This window comes from Rousettus aegyptiacus, unplaced genomic scaffold, assembly GCF_014176215.1.
Source record: "Rousettus aegyptiacus isolate mRouAeg1 unplaced genomic scaffold, mRouAeg1.p scaffold_m13_p_3, whole genome shotgun sequence".
NCBI lineage: Eukaryota > Metazoa > Chordata > Mammalia > Chiroptera > Pteropodidae > Rousettus > Rousettus aegyptiacus.
This window is the reverse complement of record NW_023416306.1, coordinates 95,074,998-95,098,076: the sequence shown is the minus strand read 5'-3', so window position 1 is coordinate 95,098,076 and position 23,079 is coordinate 95,074,998. Positions and strand designations below refer to the sequence as shown.

Sequence of the window (23,079 nt, the reverse complement as noted above, 5' to 3'; positions counted from 1 at the left end):
CATGGAAGATATATACAGAGAGACAGACAGACATATACATATACTGAGAGACACACGCAGAGAAAGAGACCGAGACACATACAAATAAAGAGACACATGTAGAGATAAGTGCGTACCGAAAGACACTCCCAGAAAGAGATACAGAGAGTTGGGATCAGAGGGGCCCAGAGAGAGTCAGAACAATAGAGACATGCAGAGATGTGCAGATGGAGTCAGAGACAAGGAAAGAGATAAAAAAAAAAAAAGATACACACGGATATGCACAGGCAGAGGGAGAGAACAGTCAGAGACAGAAACACAGTTTGACTAAGAGATGACTAGAGAGAGAAGAGGGAGAAGCATCACACATCTATTTATCTAAAGAACAATGTAGTCATGAAGAGAGGTTTTAAAAAACGTTAGATTTTTAATTGAGGTTCCTTACAGTAAAATGGTGCAAATCTGGAAACCTTGGGAAAGTAATTATTCTGAATATGGTATTATGTATAGTTGAAGGCTTAAACTTTATGTATTTCATTTTTACTTCCTCCAATTTTATAATTTAAAAACTAGAATTATTATCCAAACATCACACATATCTCTTTTTGTATTCCACCTCCCCCAACAAGGCTCCTTTTTCACCATGTTATCAACCATACTGTTTACCTTTTTCAGAAGGTTAAAGGCCATTTGGGGGGATCATTCTATCATCTTTATACTAAGTAAGTTAATAGCTATGCATTGTTTTCAGGTATAGAATGATGCTGTGTTTTCTGAGTGTACCTTTTTCTGATTTCTGCATTTGTTGTTAATTTCCATACTGTTATAAATTTTCTTGTAATTTATACCTACTATTAGCAACTTATTTGTGATACTAGGCTGCTCGTTATGAGTTTAGAATCCAAGTAACTGATCGAATTGTGTATAAAGTAATAGCAAGTAATATCTGAGTAATGTATTTAAAGGTCTTTAGTGCAAAGTTAAATGTTTTAGTGAATGGACTTTGTGACAGTTTTGGTTGACTCTCTCTATATTCAAGTTTGTGATAAGGATACATTGGTGGGAACTAATTTGTTACAGCTGTTTGTATTCATTTATGCAAATAAGCAAGTAAACATTCTTTTTTTGAAGAGTTCAAAGCAGTTTTACTCAATATATGTACAAAGTAAGAAGTAAATAATGATGTCCCCATTACTTATGTTCCCTTTTCATAGGTTACATTACTGTGAAAAGTCATATTGTGCAAATTATAGACAAAAGGATCTTTAAGAACACAAAGAAATTATTTTTAATATATCTAAAGAGCTAGAGGCTGTGGAGGAAATTCTTTTCATAAATGTAGAATAAGAAGGAAAGATGCAAAGGAAGGGAGTTGCTAAAGCTCTAAGACACTTATGAAAAGATTTTAGGGCTAAAGATGTGAATCCATCAATAGTTTGTAGGAAACATAGACTGTAGTATATGTGAGTGAAACATCATTAAGAAAATTGGCATTTTTACAGGCTTTTTTTGATATTGGAAATAGGAATAGGACATTCCTTTATATAAAAGGCCTGCTAATGAAACATTATTAAGAATTAAGCAGGTGAAAGTAATAACATCTTTTGAATTTTGTGATACCTGATATGTTTAAACAGTAAAATCTACATAGTCATCTCAATAGCAAGGGTCATGGGATTTATCATAAAGCACAAATTGCTTCAAAACTCTCTTACACTGATGTTCATAGTATACTCTTGTAAATAATTATTCTATTTTATATTATTTTACTTATCCTTTAAAGAAATCAAGCTAATTAAACACTTGTATTACACAGATTTGCTTTTGTGTCATCTTACGAATTTCATGAGGAGTGCCGAAGTAGTTATCCTTTTTCTAGCTTTATTGTAGAAACATTGTTGAAATATTTGAAGTCAAAGAATTGATGAGATCTATAATGTTAACAGATATAAAACGATTTACATTTTCCTTTGTTTTTGGTGTTATAAGTATTTTGGAAAATGTTAAGATGAGATTGGTAGGTAGGACAGGTGAAGACATCTACAAAATGTGTCCAGGTTTCTTTAGGTAGTTAAACATAACCCTGAATGACTGAAATTTTAAGCCTGGAAGCAATAGCTGAGTGAATAAATGTTGCCAAAAAGGCATCAACATCTTCTGGCTTCTTAATTAAATAAATGATGTTTTGCCCTTTCATGAAAACTTTCTGTTTTTCAAGGTTCTTTTTTTCCTGCTTTTTAAGCAAAGAATGAAAGGTCATACTCAAAGGACATATGTAAAGTCAACCTTCAGAAAGAATGGGTTATTATATGATTGGTTGTTTAGCCCTTTTTACCATTTACTTATTTTTTATTTACATAACAAAAAAAGCATAGGGTCAGAAACCTCTTATGAACAATTAATCACTAGTATAATACATTTTTGGATATTTCTTAAACTAAATTTTGGTGGTTTTTATATAATTAGCAGAAACATGGTTTAGTTTTATAGTACATAATAGTCCATTAGATTTAGTTTACATATTATTTGCAAATAAACATATATGTCGTCTGTGTACATACCTGCAGTAATGCAAGTAAATATGAGGTCTGGATGCCAATTAAATTTAGAATATTGTGAAACATAATTAAATTTAGAACCTTTAGGGGTCAGTGTTCCCTAAGAAAGGTTAAAAAAGGTTACTGTGCCCATCCAAATTAAATATTAATTCTGCTCTATTTTAAATATTTCTTACCAATTGAAGGTAAGAATCACACTTGAAGAAGCCTTAGACAAAAACCTTTCAATGTCATGAGTTTCTTCAATATCATTTTTAGGTTTATCATTTTAGAAAAATAAAGTTAATATGTATTTTATACAGAGTAATTTTTACTTATGTATTACCTCAATTTAAATATAAATCATGTTTTAAAACTATTTTATGCTTAATATGTAAGCGTGATTTTAAATCATTGTATGCATTTGAAATGAGATGAAAAACCATTTCTAGAACTGCTTGTATTAATAGAGTCCTTACATGTTTTAGTTTATTGGAGGCTAGCAAATATTTTTGTAATCTTATCTTGAGGAATCTTAAGTAAAAGGCAGCTGTCCTCTTTATTTTAGAACTGAACTAGCGATTACCTTTTGTAGTCATGATTCTTATGGTTTTTCTACCAAACAAAATAAATAACTAGGACTGAAACCTAGCAAAAGGTAATTTATAAGTGGTTTACTAGTTTCTTACTGAGTCAGAATACTGTTTATTTTTGCTTGGTATTTGGAACCTGCATACCACCATCAGTCTCTTATTATTGGCTCATTTATGTTTCTGTCTTTTCATAAAGTATATAGTCTTGTTATGTTTTGTCCATCTGTTTTTATGTAATTGAATTACATCTAAAACTGTTGCATGATTTATAAGCATTTTATGTAAGAGTAGGCATCTATAGAAACATTATAGAAAAACATCTAGGATGCTTTTAAATGTCTTTGATTATTATGACTAAAATTTTATAATCATATTATTTTCATAAACTATTTTCTTTTAAGATAAAGGGGCAGGAAATGGCAAGTCGTACAGATAGACATCCATTTCTACCAGCAAGATAGCTGTTAGGAAAAAAATGATTCCCTAGGGATCATGATTAGATGCTCTTTGAAATTCAAGATTTTGAAAATATCTGGATAATTAATTATTCTATGTTAAATTACAGAACTTGAATTGTATTTAATTACTTGCTTTCTAGAAAGTAGTGGTATATTTTCCCTAAATAAGTCATGTAATTTGCTTTTGTTTATTTGTTTTAAAGCAGAAAGTAAATTGCACTGCGCATTTAATAATTTCGATAAAATATTGTAGTAGAAAGAACACAGGTTTTGGAGATAGATAGACCTGAGTTTCAGTTTTTTAATCTTTACTTATTACCTCACTTACTAGACTTAGGTGTAAGTTTCATAATTATTTTTAAGCCTGAGTTTCTTACATATAGAAAAGGAGATAATTCCTTAGGACTGTTTTGAAAATTAGGGATCGTATATATATTTCATATACCAGAGTAATTATTTTTCAGTAGTGTAGTGGTAATGGTTTTTACAGATAAAAAAAAGAAAAAGGATTGTTGATATATTTTACAGGGCCTAAATAAATGGCAGTGGTTGTTACTGTTATTCATCCAGCTGTAAAAGGTAGGTATATAAAAAAGCTTTAAAAGCATTAAGAAACATAAATAACAGTATTTGAAGTAGTATTACCAATTTTATTAGAAGTCTGTTCTCTTCAAATATGTTCACAATATCATTAGAAACTTGATTTTTTTCAAAGTAGTATAGCTAATATTTAGCATAGTTATATTTGATAGAATAGAATATGAAATCAATAATATTTATTTAGGATAAAATCTAATTTTGCCTGTTTTAAAATCCCATTGCAATAGAAATCTTCAGACTATTGACTTCACACTATGTGCCTTTTTCCTTTTGACAAGTGTGAATTTAAGAATTTTCTTTCCAGATGCCGTAGAGGGGTTAAAAAAAAACATTTCTGAGGTCTGATTAAATTTCCTATTCATCTCCATAGTACCTAACTTAATAGAGTGCTGTTAGCTTTACACATGACTGTCTAGAATATTTGAGAGTGGTTTTAGGACTACTGGCAGCAGGCCAGCAAGGACTGATTCACTTCCAGAGGAAATGCCAAGGCAACTCTGAAAAAGAATGATTGAGGTTATACTATTTAATGAAGAAAAAAATCATTTTATTTTAAATAAAGTCTTTTAAAGTAAATGGGATTCTGAGTGTCTTTACTTTTGAGCATGATATGAATGATTCTGTGATTCTGCCCTTGGCCTTGGTAGAAAAAGGGAATGAAAAAACAAAAAATGTTTACAAGGGCAACAGTTTTTTAACTGGTTATAAAGTTTGTTATGAACTGAATTTTGAGATTCATCATTTCTAATATGAATAATTAACATCTGTGAATTTATGCTATATATTATATTTTTTACCTTTTTTTTTTGAAGTTTTTAAAATAAACTTTATTTTGTAGAGCAGTTGTAGGTTCACAGCAAAATAAAGCGGAAAGTACAGAATTCTCATTATACCCCCTACTCTTCAACCCTACAGCCTCCCGCTGTACGTACAACCTCCCCGCCATTGGCTTCTCCCAATACGCTGGGACATTTGCTGCAATTGATGAACCTACCCATAAATTCTTAATAAGAGAAAAGTTTGTGAGATAATAGCAATCTTTATTTCATTTTTGTTTTTACCCTATTTAGAGTGTTTTAAATCAGTTCAGTCTATACTCTTCCATGTGGGCGTCTTACAATACTTTGGTAATTCATTTTATAAAAATAATAATTACTGAGAAGAATAAGCATGAAAAATGGTAAATTTCTTTTTTTAACAGGACCACTTCTTCATTTCTGTACTATAGATAGGATTATCCCTGTACCACTTGTGATTATTTCTTTGATTTAAGGATATTCAACTCTACTCTTAATATGCAGGCTCTTTCAAATTTATTTGTGGCTATGAAAATATGAATTTTTTTTTGAAATAGAAAAACCAACTTGAATTTTTCACAAGTTTTTTGCTTTGTTTAAAATTTTTCATTCTTATGATTCTGAGCTGTTTGATAAAAGACTCTCATTCATTTCTGATTATGGCTCTTTTATGCTAGAGCACTTCCTGGAACACATATTTACCATACAAATCTTAATATAATATTAGTGAATCTTTAATTTTATATAAATTCGAGTTTCAGTTTCTTATATTTAAGATAATTGTTGTGTTCTCCATAGTGACTGTATTTGTCACTTCTAGTATGATTACTATAAAAGTCCTGTGTGTACGTTGACTGGCTATTTGTTGGGTAGGACTGATATGATTACGTTTACTACATTTATTCAACTACTTTTGGTTGTAAATACATTTGATAGTTGAATAAAATATTTTGGGGGAGTTACTAAATACTCCGGGTGTGTGTGTGTCTGTGTGTGTGTTGGGGGCATGTTGGTCTGAGTAGGTGTGCACACGCATGTGGTTTAATAAAAACAGCTTATCATTCAGGACAGTATTTTTTTAATCTTTTGGGGGGAAGTTTCAGATATAATTTTTCTTTGTGTTTTTCCTTTTGTGCTTTCGTTTTTTCTTGGAGACTATAAAAAAGCAAACTAAGAACAATTCAGACTACAGAATTTTAAAATTGGCTACATATATTATTTCATAGTTTAAATGATTGAATTAAAAATATTCTAACCTGTAGCTTTTGGATAAAATTGATAGTCCATTGCCAAATGATAAAATTGTGCTGATGATGTATGGTAAAAAAATAATCATTTTAGAAAATTCTATTTTAATTTTCAGTTTTATTTTTTGAGTGATTCTAGTCTTTACATATCAAAACTTTGGTACTTTCAAATCAGAATGCTAGTGGGGAAAAAGTTAAAAGTAATCATTTTATATCGATATAATTACTCTTGTAGGCATACTGAATATGTTAGTTTTTGCTAATTAAGTGTTTTTAAAATTAGAAATTAAATCCTCCTTTTTAATACAGTTTTACTGGCTGTATCTAAGGTAATTTAATGTACTTTAAAACATAGTAATGTTTATTGATTTGAGCACTTTTTGTATAGTAATACAGAGTTCAGCACAGGATACCCTTATTTCCTTCTTCAGTTAATGTCCTGTCTTTTTTCCCCCATCTGTTCAAAATTTTCAGATTAATATTGATTCCTAACGGATTTGGATAGGTAGAGTTTATTCAGCATTAGTTTCCTTGTAGCAACGCATGTATTAGAAGAAATATGATAGGAAAGAGAATAAATACGTAGTCTTTAAGGTTTCAGGCTTTTGTATAAATTTTAACAGTCGGAATATGGAGGGAGTACAGAGTATTCTGTATCCTTTCCACAGGTTAATGTAAGTAATTTAATATGAATGAATTCCTTTTTTAAGTAGATTAAATGGTTCTTGAATTTTTATCAAAAAAACAAATGTTGCTAAATTTAGAGTCACTGAAGCCTTTTATTCAATTGCTTTTAAGAGTTTAAAGTTTTAAAAAGTAATGATTTCAGTTCAGCAAATTTGATTTTTTTTTTTCCAGTAAGCTTCATTGCCTATATTTTATAATCAGCCCATATAGAGTTTAAGACCAGGACAGGGCTGCATTAGTCCAGGTAAGGAGAGCAAAGACAAAACAAAAATTTTCATTAAAAAAACAGTCCTTGATCTCCTGAGAGTGCAATAGAGACTACCATCAGAGACTTCCTTTGCATTTTTAATAGGCCATTTGCTCTCTAAGATGTTCTGCATTGGTCCTTTATTACCTTTTTCTTTTTTTTAAAGTCTCCTTCTTCCGCCAAGTCATTTGAAATGAACATATTATTAAAAAAAAAATTACTTTTCTCAGGCTTTTTTGCGGAGTTTCAGGTATTTAATGCTTTTTTAAAAAGTTAAAAATGCTAACTCTAACAAGGAGCCTGTGATACTATAGTGTAATTAACATGACACTAGTATAGTAGTCACAGTTGATTAATGAAATGGGAGTCTCCACCTTTTCTTTTATGTTTTTTTTCTTTTCCTGGAGGGACAAATGGTTAATTTGAATAAAACATACATAATTTGCATAGAAAGTTATGTAATGATGCCATATAGAGTATAATGATTTCCTAAAACCTTGTATTTAAAGTAACCTGAATTACAATGAGAGATAAACAGAATATTTACCCTTCCCTTATGAGCTGCTGCTGATATGTAAATTTATTCTTCTACTTTGCACAAATATACTTTTGAGCTACTGCTTAAACACTTTGAGGTCCTTAGTCAAACAGTTTTAATGATGCCTCCAATATTGTGAAAGTGTGACATTTGATGAATGTCTCATATAGTTTTGATATCTGGGAACATGTCAACAAAAAAAAATTGAACATTGGTTTGTCATGCAACACCTAGATAATTTATAATTTTACTGTTTATATCCATCTTGACATTTTTTATCTGCCAAAGGCAGGTTTCATTTGGAATCTTAATCTGAGATTTATTTGGTGGATCTGGAAATCATAGCTAGGGTTCCCACAGGAAATGGTCCATCTACCAACAGATTAAATGGCAGTCCTGCAGTTGTTAGGGGAGCTCTGCATTTAACACACATGCATACTCATTCAGACAGCACTGTGGAGAAAAATTAAAGTAGTAACCCAGGTTTAGGAACAATGTAGCTAAAAAGTCCCATATTTGCTGAATGACAAAGGGTTATATAGCAGCATTTCATTTTATTATTCGTGCTTGAATTTCTTGTTTGCTCTGTTGAGTCTGCTGACGAATACTAATAAATGCCTGCAACAATCCAGACGAGAGATGCCTGGCAACAAAGCTATGCGGTGGACCTCCCTGATCTTCTCCAGTTCACAACCTGACCTTTTGAAAAATTGGCTGGGCTAAGCTGCAGAATTTGGGTGTAATGGTTATTGTTAACTCCAGCTTTAGGATTTATTAATTTGTGTGATCAAGACTTACCTATACTTCAAAGTTTCAAAAGACCAAACACAATCATCCATCCATTAGAACTAACATTGTGTTTCAGTGATTTCCACTTAGTATCTGACTGGTGATTCTTCTGTTTTGTTTTCCAAATCTAAAAATTCTCTTAAGTACAAAGAAAGGCACATATAAAGAAAATCTGTGTTTTCTCTTTATACTTGTTATTGGAAAAGTTGCCTTGTATATATGATATATAAAATTGGTGAATTCATGGACAATTGGTATATGTTCATACTTAAAAAAATACAAAACATTTTACTTGAAGTTGTAGAAATTAAAGATTTACCTAGTTCATTCATAGTTTAACGGCTTTATATAAATTATTCTTTATGATAAGAAAATTTGAGAAAAGTTGAAAAGGTTAGGAATATATAGAAAGTAGCTGAATAGTTTATATAACTGGGGGAAAAAAAGAGTAACAATTGCCATTATGTTAGTTAATCACACTGTAGGATAGTTTTCACAATCATTCCAGCCTAAATAATATGTGTAAAGGTTTAAATAGGGTGATGTAAGTTTTACAAACCTTTTTTTTTTTTAAACTGATATGTTCATAAGTTAATCTAAGCTTAAGGAGATTACACAATTATACTGTGTTCATAGCCTTCATATAGTGAAGAATCTTAAAATTTAGAAGCTGAAATATTACTGTAGAACTTAGTTCTTACACAGAAACCTGACCTTTTTCCCAAAAGAATGAATATTGATGTGTTCATGATTATTTCAGACAATGAAACAAAAACTTGTTAAAATTTGGTGTAGTACCACCACTTTAATAGCTTTTGTAATAATAAAAAAAAAGTAACAATTTCAGTAATTTCCGTGACTAACGAGTGAAAGACTTGAAACATGGTACACTAAGTCACAGAACTGTCTTAATCAAAGATGAAATAACCTCACCACTTCATTTTGACATGCTTATCTGGGTATATAACCATATGTAGGAATGTAAAGGATATAATTTATTTTGAATATTCAACCCTTGTGGCCCCAAATGACTAAATTATGTGATATTGACAGGTTTCATCATTTACAGCTTTATAAAAAACCTTTATAAAACCATACCTCAGTATCTAATAGCTACATCCAGCTGCTCTTCCCCAAGTATTTTTGACTTCCCATCAATATTATATAGTAACACCTTATTAGAACTACTTAAGATTTTATGTGTGCTTTCCAACATGGTAGTCAATGGCTACATGTGGTTTTGAGCACTTGAAATGTACGCAGCGGGTATGCAGACCAATGCAAATGAAAGTTATAGTTTATAGTTTTTTTTCCTTCTTAAGCCAAAACAAAACAAAACAACAAAAATCTCCAGAATCCTGAAAGAATATATAGTACCCAAGTAACAGCTTTTTTAAGCCAAAGATCCAAAAGTTATTTGATTTCATATGACTTCTAAATCAGAATCTGTGAAGGATAAATGCCTATGATCTATTAGCTATGATCCTGATTATATCTAATATCATGTGCCAATACAGTGAGTACTCAAATTATGTTACAGAAACATGCTATTTAAATTTCTTATTTTCCTGCCATGGGGCTGAATTTACAGAAATATTAGTTTTATTCCTACGGAATTGGATTTTCTTTCAGGATCTTTTCCTAATATCAGGATTTCTAAATTTTGAAGTCCTATTATTTCTTTAATTTATTTTATAATCCGATATAAACTTTCTTAAACCATTATTTATTAGTTACAGATTTTAACCTTGTTATGTGTTTTCTCTTTATTATATGTTTCTCATTGGATATTTATTCTTACAGTTTAATAAGAAAATATTTTGCTTTTAACAAAATGGATTTTGCAGCTACTAATAGCTAACATTGAGTGTATTCTGTGCTGACACTTTTCTAAGAAATTATATAATGTAAATAATTTAATCCTCATAACAACCTTTTGAGATCAGTGGTATTATTATGTAATTTTTTATTGATAAGGAAGCTAATGAGAGGTTAAGTAATTTGCTAAAAGTCATATAGCTATGTGGTAGAGCCAGAATTAAAAACCCTGCAGTCTGTGGTTCTGCTTGGAAGATTTAAATACACCAGCGGTCTAGTTGGAAGGTCTAAACTCTTCCCTTGTACGCACTTACATTAGGTGAGACCACTGTGATATGACAGATGTTTCTGATGTCGTTTTCTTTTATGATTTGGAGAAAAGTACCCAGATATGCAAATGTGTAAAACTAATCCTCCCACAAAAAAGAAACAAATAGAAATATTTAGTAAAAGAAATGAACAGTATTTGTACACACAGATAGATTTAACTTAAGGAATTGGTAGAATTATTAGGACCACTAACTGATAATCGTTGTTCCGATTATGTTGAAACTAATTATTTAGAAAAATTCGTAACCATTGAAGAAGACATCTTTTGTTTAAAATGTGGACTATAGTAATTCCATCATCACAGCAAATTTATATACTAATTTAATCCCAAAAAAATCATTTTGATGTTTTCACATAATGTAGTGATCGACAACATACAAAAGAAAGAAGCAATAAACATGAGGCTTTTAATTTATTTATGAAATCAAATGCTACAGTAGAAGTTGTAACCCTTCCAAAAAAAAGTTTAAAGACGCAGTGACCGGTTGTGTTAGCAAGTATCAGAGAGCACATTAACAAATTGCCTCCTTATGGTTTATTTTTGATATAAATTTCCCTGAGTGGCACCTGCATCTGAAGAAACAAGAGATTCATTTATTTAAATGACTTGTCTATAGTACTTCTATTTCTCTTTCTCATTTCTGATGGTGAGCTCTCTCAGGTAGCTGGGATGTTGCTATTCTGAGTAACCCCAGTAGGATCCCTAGAGACAATTCTAGCTCAACCACTCTGAAGAAACAGCTCTGTAAACAGTATTGACCCCCCTAGGGACCATCAAATCCGTTTACACAGATACCAGTTGTCACAAACTATTTACAAAGCCAGACAGAACAGAATTTCCCAGCCTCTAAGAATCCCTATTTGATTCTGCCACCTCCTCACTTTTGTATAGTAATTGTGAAATAACAGTTATTTTTTGACAATGAGTCATGATTTTTTAGGTAGCTTCAATTCAACTGAGTATATTATACATTGACTGATGTATAATTGAATAATTGAACTCAAAGGGGATCCTAAAGCTTTCTGTTGTAAGAAATGATATAATACTGCAAATTTTCTAGACTTAAGGAATTGAGAATTTAATAACAACTTTAACATTGAGATAGTTGGCAATACTAATACCTCCAGAAATAAAGAATCTATTAGGTCTTGAAAATGGTCCATTGGAAACAGCGTGAAAATCACTAAAGGGATACAGGACCTTCAGAATATATTGTGTAGCCAGCCAAGGCACATATATTAAATATTAGGATTCCTCAAAAAAATCTTCACCAAATCCACCCATTTTCCCCAGGTGAATAAACTATTCCTAGCAATAGCTGTAGGTGCCATTTGAGGAAAACCTAGTAGTAGTCTTCCATAGCGTTATTTTATTTTATTTTATTATTATTTATTATTATTTATGCCCACAGCACCTGGTCTTCCTAGGTGGTCTCCCATCCAAGTACTAACCAGACCCGAAAAGTCAAAGTGCATCATGCTTAGCTTCTGAGATCAGACATCAGGCTTGTTCAGGGTGGCATGGCCGTAGACCACAGACTGTGGCTCCACTGGGGCGCAAACCCAGGACCTTCTGTGTGTAAAGCAGACGTGCTAACCACTACACTATGAAACCACGTCCCATAACATTTTTTTTTCAAATGATCACAGGATAAGTTTACGTGGAAGTGGTAGCACTAGATAGTAATAGCAAAAATTAAGGTACATACTTGGTTTGAAGTCATCAAATTTTTATGTCCAAATAATATTGGTGTGACCACAGAAGAGTAAATAAAGGGATCGATAGTCATCATAAAAAATTCTTTGTGTTTAACTATAAGGAAAGTTAGATCTTATAGACTTGAGAATTATGAAGAAGAGATTGAAAATTTTATTTTCTAAATCCAAATGGAAAAATGAATTTAAGTAGTAATAATAGTAATAATGTTGAAACAATTAACAATGACATTGATTAAACACTGAAGTAGGTTATAGTTTCCATTTTAAACTATATGAGAGAGTGAGGAAGCAGTAGAATAGTTTTAGTTTTAACTGTCATCTCTTTAGAGAAAAAGTTTGAATCAGAAGTGAATATTCTTTTAAAAATTTATCTTATCTAACTGACTAGTGTGCAAAACCTGTAACTTTACTTTTTATTGAATTTCATTGATGTTTATATTTCTATATGTAATCCTATTTCATTAATTTTAATAATTCATAGAAAACTTACAGTATGATATGTCTGTAATAAGTACTAGGAAAATAAAGACAAGAAACAGACTCTTCCCTCAAGGATTCTGTAGTATAGGGAGGAAGACAAACCAATCTAATGAACTGAATACAATGTGATAAGAACTCTAGGGTATAGAGACCAAATGCAAAATATGCTAGATATACTGATGCTCAACTGGAAACTCTAGGAAAATTTCACCAAGGCATTTCTTCCAAACATGTAGGAATTTGCAAAGTAGTAAACTGCCAAAGGGTTTGAGTTAGGTTGACAGACTTTAAGAATAAGAAGAGAACAGGAAGAATAGGCATGAGCAGTGAGGAGAAGAAATAGCTGTAGGAAAAACACAAAGCAATACAAACAGCTTAGGTAAAAGCTTTGAGTAGCTTTATCTCATTATCACTTCCTAAAGATCTTTCTCCTATGCCAGAAAGTTTAAGAAAAATAATTGAAGACTGAATTAGAGTCACTAAGTGCTATTATTTTTTTTTTTTTACTTACAGAAGGTACTAACTCAGAAACTGAATATAAGTTAGGTTTGGAATAGGTAAAGAAAATTTGGAAAGATGCAATATGATAGAGCAGTATTTAAAATCTAACTTGAAAAGTCAAAGTGCATCATGCCTGCAACTTTCAAATGTTTCAGAAAAAATTATATATGTTTAGGTAGGTAGGTAGATACATAGATGCATAGAAAATGAATGTAAAGCATGTGTGGTAAAACGTTAACATCTGGGGAATCTGGGCGAAGGGTATATGGAGTTCTTTGTACTGGTTTTGCAACTTCTTATAAGGCTGAAATTATTTCAAAATGTGAAGGTAAAAGAAATAACTTGTCTACAATCAGTTCTTGTCACCTTTCTCATTCCTCTCTCTCTCTCTCTCTTTAGCATGTTTATGCAGTCCATGAAGTTTTTTGCATTTGGCTCTCATTTCTCCTTTGTGTTTATTGCTATTTTTCTGGATGACTTCAGTGTCTTCAAAGTTGACACTTTTTCATTACCCTGGCTCTTTGATTTCCTCCTCTCCAAGTAGCCTTCCCCATCCATCTATTTCATCAACCCATTCCCAGATGAACTACATCATGGACTTTGCTGTTATGTGTTACTCATATTAGAAATGTTCTCTCCCTGACTGTAACGTCTTGTCATTTCAGTAGGAGGAATGACTGTTTTCCCTAAAGCTATTTCTTCAACTCTGTGCCCATGCCTGCTCTTCCTCTTCTGTTATTCTCACAGTCTGTCAACTTTTTCTTTACTTCACCTAACTCAAACCTTTTTGCAGTTTATTACTTTGCACATTCCTACTTATCCTCGTTTGGAACAAATACCTCTGTGAAATATTCCCAGAGTTTCCACATGAGCATCAGTATATATTGTATTTGGTCTCTATACCCAACCAGAGTTCTTATCACATTGTATTCAGTTCATTAGATCAGTTTGCCTTCCTTTCTGCACTACAGAGTCCTTGAGGAAAGTCTATTTCTTGTCTTTGTTTTTCTAGTACTTATCACTGACATACCACATTGTAGGTTTTCCATAAATTATTAAAATTAATGAATAACTAAATTAATTAGAAGGGTCAAACTTTCTGTGCAAATGATTGAATTCTAATATAGGTAAATACAATATGGCACAGTAGAAGAGCATTGAGAACATTCAGAGGATTTTTTTAAAACAACATTTGGTGGTAAAATAGTTGGTCAAAATAAAAAGGCAGAGAGAAAGAAAACACTTATGAATCAGCCTTGTTTACTCTAAAGTAAAATTAAAGTCCCAGTAGAAGAGTATGGATAGTCTCATTTGCAGAGCAGGTATAATACATATCTGAGAAAATGGAAGTTAAGAATTTTTATATTTATTTTATATTATGATGATTACAGAAATAATACCTAACATTTATTGATGTGTCAGACACTAGGCCACATATTTTGCATGCATTATTAATTCAGTTAATCCTCATAACAACTCAGGTGTTACTATGCTCTCATTTTAAAAATAAGAAATTGAGGCATGGATAGGTTAAGTTTCTTGGCCAAAGTTATGCACTTGGCAAAGGTGGAATTCTGATCCAGGCAGTATGATACCATAGTTCCATGTATAGCATCATTTCACTCTAATCATTAACTTCTTGCGGCCTATTTTTCAAAATTTAGAGAGAAAAAGTAATCTGAAAATAATACCTCTAAATCAATGTTTCTCAGCTTTGATTGTCACCCGATCACTCTCAGAGATATTGATTTAATTAGTTAAGACATGGTCTGGGCTGTAGGATAATGCCTCAGGTTATTCCAACCTGCAGGCAAGGTTTAAATCACTGTCCTAAACGCCCACTCACTGTGGGAATGGAAATATTAATGGCAGAACCACACTGCGTATGCTTATGTGATTACAATAGGAGTAAGACTAGAAAGTATATGTTTAAAGCTATAAGACAATCCCCAAAATTCTCATTCGAATTATTCAGTATGTAGCTATGGTGTTGCATATATTGTGTTTTTGTATTGTTTTAAATACAGATACAGCCCATAGTTATCTTGAACAGGAGACTACAGAAAGAAATAAAAGTACACAGCCAGATGAGCAACTTACTGTGACTTCTAAGGGAAGCGTGCATCAGAAATCCAGTGAATTAGTTAATGAAGCCACATGTGAGGTTACAAAACTGCCAGGACAGAGATCAAGGAATTTTTCTTATCCAGGTGATGAGTCATCTTACTACACGACTGAAAAATCCAAGTGAGTGCTCGCAGCCTTAGATTTAAAAAGTAAGAATTGGGAGACCTTTTCCTTCCTTCTTCTCTTCCTTCTTCTCTCCCTCCTTCTATTCTCCCTTATTTATAGTATGAGCTAAATTGGACATGTCACTAACTTATTAAAATTTGGTGAAATCTACCAGAGTTTTCTCCTCTTTCCATTATATTGATATGATGTGTCTAGATTACTTAGTAAAAAAGTACAAGATGGGTTTGAATAAAGGCCATGAGGTTTTATTCCTTCTTGTTGAATATATTTTCTGTGACCTTTCATTATGGATTGGGAAATAACTATTGAGTTGATATAAATGGAATATTATTCATTAGAGCCTAAAACCAGCAGCTCAAAGACAAAATAAGCCCCAAGATGTGTTTTGGTTTTGGTTAGCATTATTTTTCATTTAAATAAGTTCGAATGCTTTTAGAAGGGCCTTATACATTCCAATTAGACTTTCTTATTATTTTATATTCTGCAGCTTTTACCCATTCACCTTACCTATCTATCCCATGAAAGGATTTGAATTTGTGACACCGTTGCCTTTTCTGTATGGGATTAAAGATACTTTGATAATTAGTCATTTATTATGAAAATACTACTTACTAAATTACAAAAATTTCATTGATTACTATATTTTCAGTCTGGAAAAAAAAATCTTATTTCATAGAATATATTTTAACAGTTTTTCACAGGAATAGCTATTGCTGTTTACTTAAAAATTATTCAGTAGGCATGTTAACATGTCTCTACCTCTTAGCAATGAGTTATATTCTTACTTAAGTACAGATTTGAGTATACCATAGGGGATTAGAGGTAAGGATGAATGAAGAGGTGATAACATTTTATAACTACATGGGAAAAATAGATAGAGATTGGGCTAAAGTCAGAGTATGAGACATCTAGTATAATTGCAACAGAAGATACACATGGTCGGTAGAGTGGCACTGTCCCAGGCAGGCCTCATTGCTTAATTTTTTCTTAGAGATGCTAAGATTTATTTCTGTTTAATAAAAAAAAAATTGCCCATCTCTTTTTCTTTCCCTTTCTTTGTACTACTTGTTCTTTGATACTCAAATAGCATGCAAAATGTCAAAAAATTTTTTTGCTTACCTATACAGGAAAATGTTTTCATTTTTAATGTTCTGAATTTAATAGTGAAATTGATATTCTGTCAACCAAATTGGAAAAATATGATTATTATTCCCATTTTCAAGAAAGCGGGAAATATATTTTGTCCTGACTAAAAGTACAAATTAATTTAATATTCCCAGCCACTAAAACCTGAATTATTTAAGTATACTGAACTGTGAGTCTCTGTAGATGTTACTAAATGCTTTCGTCAGAGTTAGTTCTGTCAGTTGATAGATTAGTACCTCCATAAAATTGATATATTTATTCTTTTTATCCATAGGATTTTCTTGTAACAGTGAATAACAAAAGAAATTTTAAATTAAGTAACTATATATTATTGTTAAGATTAAACTTGTCCCCATCCCAATTAGCAGGGTAAAATTTATAGATCCTGTATAGTAGAAATCATATGTCTATGTTGTTTGTTTTCTTTATTACAGCATTATGGAACGTACAAATAATGATTTGCATTATGAATGTATGATTCCTTGTCAAGTTACTTCAGACTTAAATAAAGAGAAGATGATAGCATTTCTTCTAACAGAATTGGACAATCTCAGAGCAAGCAATAAAAAGGTACAATATAGAAAATCCGATAATTATATGCTGTGCTTTTAGTTGTTGACCTCCTAAATTTGCTTCGTTGTCCACCATAATTTAGTTTTATTGTGCACTTTAATCCTTTACCAGTAGCTTTATGTTGTTGCTGTATCATGCCAACAGGGTGTTATTGAGTTGGCATTTGGCTACAAAAAGCAATTTCTTTGGTTTCCTGCCCTTGCTGGCCTGTGATATCATTTCCTTTTTCATAAATCTATGGTACTTTGAATATGTACCTGAAAAAAGATTCATTCACATTTTACTATGGTAAAATTTTATTCCAGTATTATAGAGAATGAGAAATTTAATGTGCTGGTTTTACATTACTTTCTTAACTTTTTCCTCTTTTTTTTTTTTATTAGCATCTGTGCCCTATATTTCACCCCAAAAATATATGTAATTAAACTTTAAAGTAGCAGGACTTGGTAATATTGTCATTTACCTTGTGTTATATTGGTGCATTTTGTCTAATCCAGCTTATGTTGTATTTTATCTTTCCTCATTCTTTTTCTAGTTATATGTCTTTGAGCATTAAATGATGTTCATTTTTTGTGCCTTCTTTTTTTTTAACGTCTCCATACTTTTCTGATTTTACTATGCTAGTTGTTTGACCTAACCAAACTGAAGCATGATGGTAGAATTGTTGATCATGTCTGATAGAAAACAATACAAATGACTAAAGCCAAGGCAGAGATTTAAAAAATATCAAAAACAATTTGGAAAGATTCTGCATGCAGGAGATATCTTCTGTTTTTTATTTAACAGTTATTTATTATGTGCCAATTATGAATTAGGTGCTAGTTCCAATTTAAATGGAATACGATGAGATGGCATTCCCAAAGGGAAACTCGTTTCGGATATTAAGATTATTATCTTAATTTTGTTTCAAACTGTTAGAATTACTAAGCGAAACTGAACTGCTGTTCATTAAAAGAAATTATTGGTTAGTAAAATACCTTAAAACCTTAAATATTGTGGGTTTTTTTTTTTTTTGGAGTTGTGTGTTTAGGGAGTTAAATGTAATATTATTTTTTAAAAAAAACACAAAATTTTACTTTAGGATTAATTATATTTGTGCAAGAAGTTTGTCAGATAAGTATCTTAGGTTTTTTCCAATGTGTTTAAGCTTCAAGAAAAACTAACTAAAGAAGATAGAGAACAGAGAAAACTAAGGCTTAAGCTGGAACTCCAAGAGAAAGCAACAGAAGCTCAGATTGCTGAAAAGACAGCAGGTATGGTAGATGAGTATTAACATATGGCCTTAAGAAAGATACACAAGGTTATTATATTATATGGCTTGGTGAATACTAGCATACTAGCTTATTTGCCAAAGGAGGGGAGGCCGTGTCCCTTTTTTTTTTGGCTGCTTAGAAAATAGGTGGCTTTAACATCCTGGTACTGGTATTAGTGAGAGCTTTACCTGTATTCATACTGATTTGGGCATTAAATGCATTGTTAACACCATGTCAATCCAATCACAAAAAGGTTGTTTGTTTTGTTGGAAGGGCCTGAACAAACAAGGGGAAATAATGATTACCAGTGCCTCTACCTTTCAACCAGCAGTTCAAATACCACTTATTGTTTTAGCTCGTAGAGAGGAAATACTCCTTTATTGTATGCAGTTAGTCATATATTCATTGCTAATGAAAACCTACATTCTATTTAAAAATCTATTTTGTGCAATTAATAAGTTTGTATCTAATGATGCGGATAATGATAGAGATAATGTTTTCTCTGAGAAGATTAAAGTGAAAGGTTGCCAAAGTTTAAGATTATAAATGACTCCCTTAAATATGTTTTGGAGTCTATCTTTACTCTCAGGTCTTTGCAAAGAGAAATAATTTTTTAAATACATCTGTAACCTGTTACAGGTATGATCAGATGACTCTCAATAGTTATAATCTCTCACAAATATACACATATATATGTCACTGTGACTCTTCCTCACACTGTTTAGTGTAAGGAAAGAGAAATTTCACAGAGCAATAGAAATTAGCATTGAAAGGTATTTTAGAGATTACTTATTTTAACAATTTTATGTCAGAATGATTTTAAGAAATAATCGTATTTTGTGATTAGTCTGCAATTATAATCATACTTTATGAGCCACTGATCCTTGGGTACATTTATGAAAGAATTCTGGTAATATCACTCAGAGACATTAACAGATATAGCCTGACTACTGTGTGTTGTTGAACTAAACATCACTATGAGAATACAACCAAAATGTCCATAAATAAATACTCCAGCAAAATACCAAGTGTTTGCTTTTCTGTTAATGTTAAAGTACCATGAATTTTGCGGATTTTTTGTGGGGAAATAGTAATATATTTTAAAGAAAATTAACAGTATGTTAAAAATGAATAATTCAAATCTAAATTTAGAACAATTTGAAAGTTGGCTTTTTATAATCAAATATATATACAAATTGCTAGTAAGGTATTATAGGAAGTACATTTGATTTTAAGATGTTTATATCATAATTTAATTGCATGTGTAATTTAACAATTTAATGAGATTTATGCCATTATGACTTACTGAAAATCATGAATTAATATGTCTTCGTAGCTCATTTATCTCTTGGAGGAGAAAACTCATTAAGCAATATTACATTTAAATTTTTGTGTAATAGAGCTAATCATATACTTCAATATTTATTGGTATATATTTAAGAGTTCCCTTTGGCTAAACTATGAATCATGCATGCATAAAATGGAAAGACTGTTTTTGTTATTTTGTTAATCAAATATTTCTTTTTAATGATAAAATATTATTTTAGTAAATGTTAAATGTTTGAAACATGTTTAGTATGTTCTTATCGTCCCTAAATTGATTAAGTTCATTGTATATATAGTTTCTCTGGACAAAGCAGTCTAGTTAAAAAAAAGATGTGTCCAACCACTTTGTTACAAAAATGATACAAAATGAAAATCCCTTATATTTTTTTGAAAGTATAAATTCTTAGAATTCATTTTTATTTATTTTTTAATGTTTTAGTTCTATTTTACTGAAAAAAGATTAAAGAGATTTTCCTTGTGACATTAGAGAGAATTATGTAATATGTGAAAATTTTTAAAAAATGAATTAAGAAATCGATTGATTTGAAACTACAAGAAATTTGTTCACAGACTCTTAGTAGATTCATAAACTTTTTCATGCTTTCTCTTTATACGTACAGTCTTAAACAGTTTATCTTCTACCGGATCAGTAGTAAATGCAGTCAAAAAGAAAAACACCATAAAAAAACTATGTCAGAGCCTTAATAGAAGAGGGAACACTATATGACTTCCATTATATGTGATAAGTTTTTTATTCAGTGTCATATGAAAGGACAGATAATCCACATAAGCATAGATATTTGTTTCACTGCTCATTTTTAGATCCGAAATAAAAAGTGTATTTGATAAAGTAAATGACAAATATGTGCACATATTTAAGTATTTATTGTGCTTAAGCAGAATATAAATGTTTAAAGTCAAGATATTTTACATTAAAAAAAATACATGCAAACACATGCTGAACTACACACTAGAAATTGCAAATAGTATGCAAAAATATATGTCTATAGATTTTTCAAATAAAATGTAATTAAAATATGAAGTATTCAAGGAAATGGAAGCTGTTTCTTTCTAATATATAAAATATAAATATTTATATTCATCAGTATTAGTTATGATAGCAAGAGAATTAAAATCAAATAATAAGAGAATGATTAAATAAATTAAGGCACATTTATGCTGTGAGATATCATGCAATAATTAAAACCATTTCTGAAGAATAATTGATATGAGAAAATGTAATATTAAGTGAAAGAAGTGGCGAAAACTATGAAATAGTTTCTTTAAAATATACATGTGTATTACATAAAATGAGAGGCAAATTTTGGTAGTATTAATAGATGTGTTAATGTTTCAGTCAACAGTTTTTTGCCTTTTTAGGTTTTCTGTGATGAGTGTGGATTAGATTTATAGTATTAGAAAACATAAAAGATGTCATGTTTTAAAAGTTACTTGCTTTCTAATCTTAAAATAGTTCCTGTGATAAGTTTGATGCATAAAGACCACATAAACCAAAATTTTATGATGACTATCAGTAGATCTCACCATTTACCCACGCCATTTTTTTTGTGTGTTTCTGATTTGCCCCTTATTTATTTTTGTGTCTTTATGTGTATTATTTATGTATAAATTAATTCATCTTGTCTTTCCAGCTGATTATATAATTTACAAGAGTAAGAATTGAGTATAGTCAAAACCACATAAAACAAAAGGTGCCCAGTTCTTTGTGAGGCAGAATGAAGAAATGGAAGGATCAAAAGTCTTGACCCGTGTTCAAATCACAGCTTTGACTTAATATGAATTGTGTGACTTTAGGCAAATTACTTATTAGCCTCTCCAGATTTACTTTCTTCCATGTAAGATGCGAATATTAACTAATTTACCAAATTATTTTATTAAAGATTAGAGATAATATTTAAAAGCACCTAGTATGTAGCTGGTACTCAGTAGGTTCTATCTAATATTAATATTTGATTATTTTTTTCTTTATGAAATTCTTAAACCTTTGATAATGTCAGAAGTCTTGAAAAGATTTTTGCTCTGTTCAGCTTTTAATTAAAATTAATGGTTTGCTGTTAATAGATTTTTTTTAAAGGAAATAAACAAAAGTGAAAACAAAATTAGAAACAAAGGATTAGATGATGAAGAAAATTACTGAAGTATATGTATTTGTTATCACTGGTACATTTTACTTAAATGTGAATCTGAAATGAAATAAGATACAAAGAATTTAGACTTTAATGAATACCTATGATAAACCTTCATGTAGACTGTTATAATAGCATGAAGCCTATTTCCTTTGCCTCCCTGATGGTTTTGACATAATGCTGTTCTAATGTGATCTCACGAGAGTTTGAAACTGAGTGTATCCTGTATCGTGATAAAATCTCAAATAGTTGGCCTTTTTACTTTCCCCTTCTTTTTTGACATCCCCATCACCAGCGATATTGTTTTTACTAAGCTCTTTATAGGAACTATGTTAACTTCTTTAAAATGCAAACAAAAAGTATTTATTGAAGTGAGGGCCCATTATGTACTAGGCACGGTATTAGGCACTGAAAATATATCAGCAAATAGATGGATCTGGGATTTCAAACATTTTGTTGGCAGTCACTTCTGACACATACACCATTTGTAGTAAGTAGTGGTTAAATGCTCAGACTTTGGATTTAGACCTTTGTTCTAATCTTTTTACCACTTATCTTGTGTAAATGACAGCCTCACTAAGCTTTATTTAAAACTTACTTTATACGTTGCTGTGACGTTGCTGTGACGTTTAAGTGAGATAAACGTCAATGAGTTAAGTGCTTAACTCATAGAAGGCACTCAGTAAATGATAATTATGATGATAAGATGATGATGTCACCACCTTATTTTCTCAAGACTTTTTAACCTAAAAGAGGCATATTCAAAGTGTACCTAATATAAATAACCAACCCTTAGTTTATATATGGTTTTGTTTCAGAAAGAATTGATTTGTATTTCTTTTTAAATAGTAGCTTTAAAGTATTTTTATTATTTCATCTCCACAGTTTTTAGTTTTCCTTGATTTTCGGATTTAATCTTATTTAGGAAGTTCGAAAATATGAAAATTATTTCTTTTATTCTTTACAAAAAGGAAAGTGAGAGAAAAATATGTAATTAGTAGGTCTTCTTAACAAAAGCTGAAATGACCAGCTTATTCCCTATGTATTAACATTGGGAAAAA

The 23,079-nt window shown here is 30.9% G+C and overlaps 1 protein-coding gene across 4 annotated transcripts in view; it reads left to right on the top strand.

The window, feature by feature from the left end:
• MIPOL1 (mirror-image polydactyly 1) overlaps positions 1-23,079 on the top strand; it is a 231,853-nt gene that overhangs the window by 27,759 nt on the left and 181,015 nt on the right. Inside the window, exons 2-5 of one of the 4 annotated variants that reach the window (XM_036238290.1) lie at positions 4,096-4,146; positions 15,348-15,567; positions 17,154-17,289; positions 18,440-18,545. In XM_036238290.1, coding sequence (XP_036094183.1) covers positions 4,107-4,146; positions 15,348-15,567; positions 17,154-17,289; positions 18,440-18,545 — 502 coding nt within the window. In that variant the 5' untranslated portion in view covers positions 4,096-4,106. Of the gene's footprint in view, positions 1-4,095; positions 4,147-15,347; positions 15,597-17,153; positions 17,290-18,439; positions 18,546-23,079 lie in introns of those variants that run through there. The other 3 variants (XM_016138599.2, XM_016138603.2, XM_016138601.2) reach the window with 3 other exon arrangements.